The 1,065-nt window shown below is 51.6% G+C and overlaps 1 protein-coding gene across 1 annotated transcript in view; it reads right to left on the reverse strand.

Moving 5' to 3' along the window:
* Nucleotides 1–398, reverse strand: part of ZNF80 (zinc finger protein 80) — a 1,681-nt gene extending 1,283 nt beyond the window's left edge. Inside the window, 2 exon segments of the mRNA XM_008580238.1 lie at nt 116–195; nt 198–398. Of these exon segments, the coding sequence (XP_008578460.1) occupies nt 116–195; nt 198–398 (281 nt within the window).
* Nucleotides 399–1,065: the final 667 nt, after the last annotated feature.

Genomic DNA, 1,065 nt, shown 5'->3' on the forward strand with positions numbered 1-1,065 from the left:
CGGGAGCGCTACCGCGCTTCCCAAGCGGTGCACTGTAGCAGTGCGCCACCGGGCCGGCCCCAAAGAATACCTTTTCAAGAAAGGCTTTCCCACACCCCTGTCATTCATAAGGCGCACTCCAGCGTGAATCCGCAGATGTCAAACAAGGAGGCAGTTCTTGTTAAACACTTTTCTGCATTCCTTGCATTGGTGAGGGGCTTCTCTTCATGAACTTAGGTATCTTTACTTGGTCTCCGTGAGTCACCTTCATGACGAATATCTCCTGCAGAGATCGGCTCGTGTAAAACCTTTATGCACAGACTATCATCTGTCCCCAACCCATTGCTTTTAGGGATCAACTTCCTAAGGAGGGTCTCCTTATGGGAAACGTTAACTGATCTCAAATGCCCTTCCTGCATTTCTAATTACTCTTCCTATTCCCTGGTTCACTCCAACCTGAAGGAACTTTTGGCTCCCGGAGTCAGTCTTCCCTGAAGCAATCCTCACTAAGACAAGGCTGCTGGTCTTGGGTTTTACCCTGTCACCTGGACAGGAGCTTTGGCACAGGTCTCTCTCCCCTGTCTTTTACCAATGCTTCAGCTGGTAGATCAACTCTAGTTTGCATGCCCCAGCGATCAGGAATCTGCAGGTCTGCACTGTCACTTCCCAGTGCAGGGTCCTCCGGCCCTAGTCCAGCTGCCCCCACTCCTTCCAGGTGAAGGTCACGGACATGTCCTACACTGCAGCCTCCGATGCCTTTGCAAAGGAGGAAGACAAAAGGTCCAGCCGGGACCCTCATCCGCCTGCGCAGTGAGCGCGCCGACTTCACATACTAGAGAGCACCGCGCTCAGCCTCTGCGGCGGAACTACAAGTCCCAGAGGCCTCGGGTTCACGTTTTCATTTCTGGGGACTTAACCCTCAGTTATTCTGAGAGGAAATCCACTCCATTTGTGTCAGGGAGAAGCTTCAACCTTGCACGCAAACATGCATGCGAACATGCATGAAAAGAATTTGGTCATCCCTGAAAAAGGCGAATAATTCTTTCAACAACGATCCTACATCGACAAACAAGCGGCAGCAGGTTC

The sequence above is a fragment of the Galeopterus variegatus genome, unplaced genomic scaffold (genome assembly GCF_000696425.1).
Source record: "Galeopterus variegatus unplaced genomic scaffold, G_variegatus-3.0.2 Scaffold84, whole genome shotgun sequence".
NCBI lineage: Eukaryota > Metazoa > Chordata > Mammalia > Dermoptera > Cynocephalidae > Galeopterus > Galeopterus variegatus.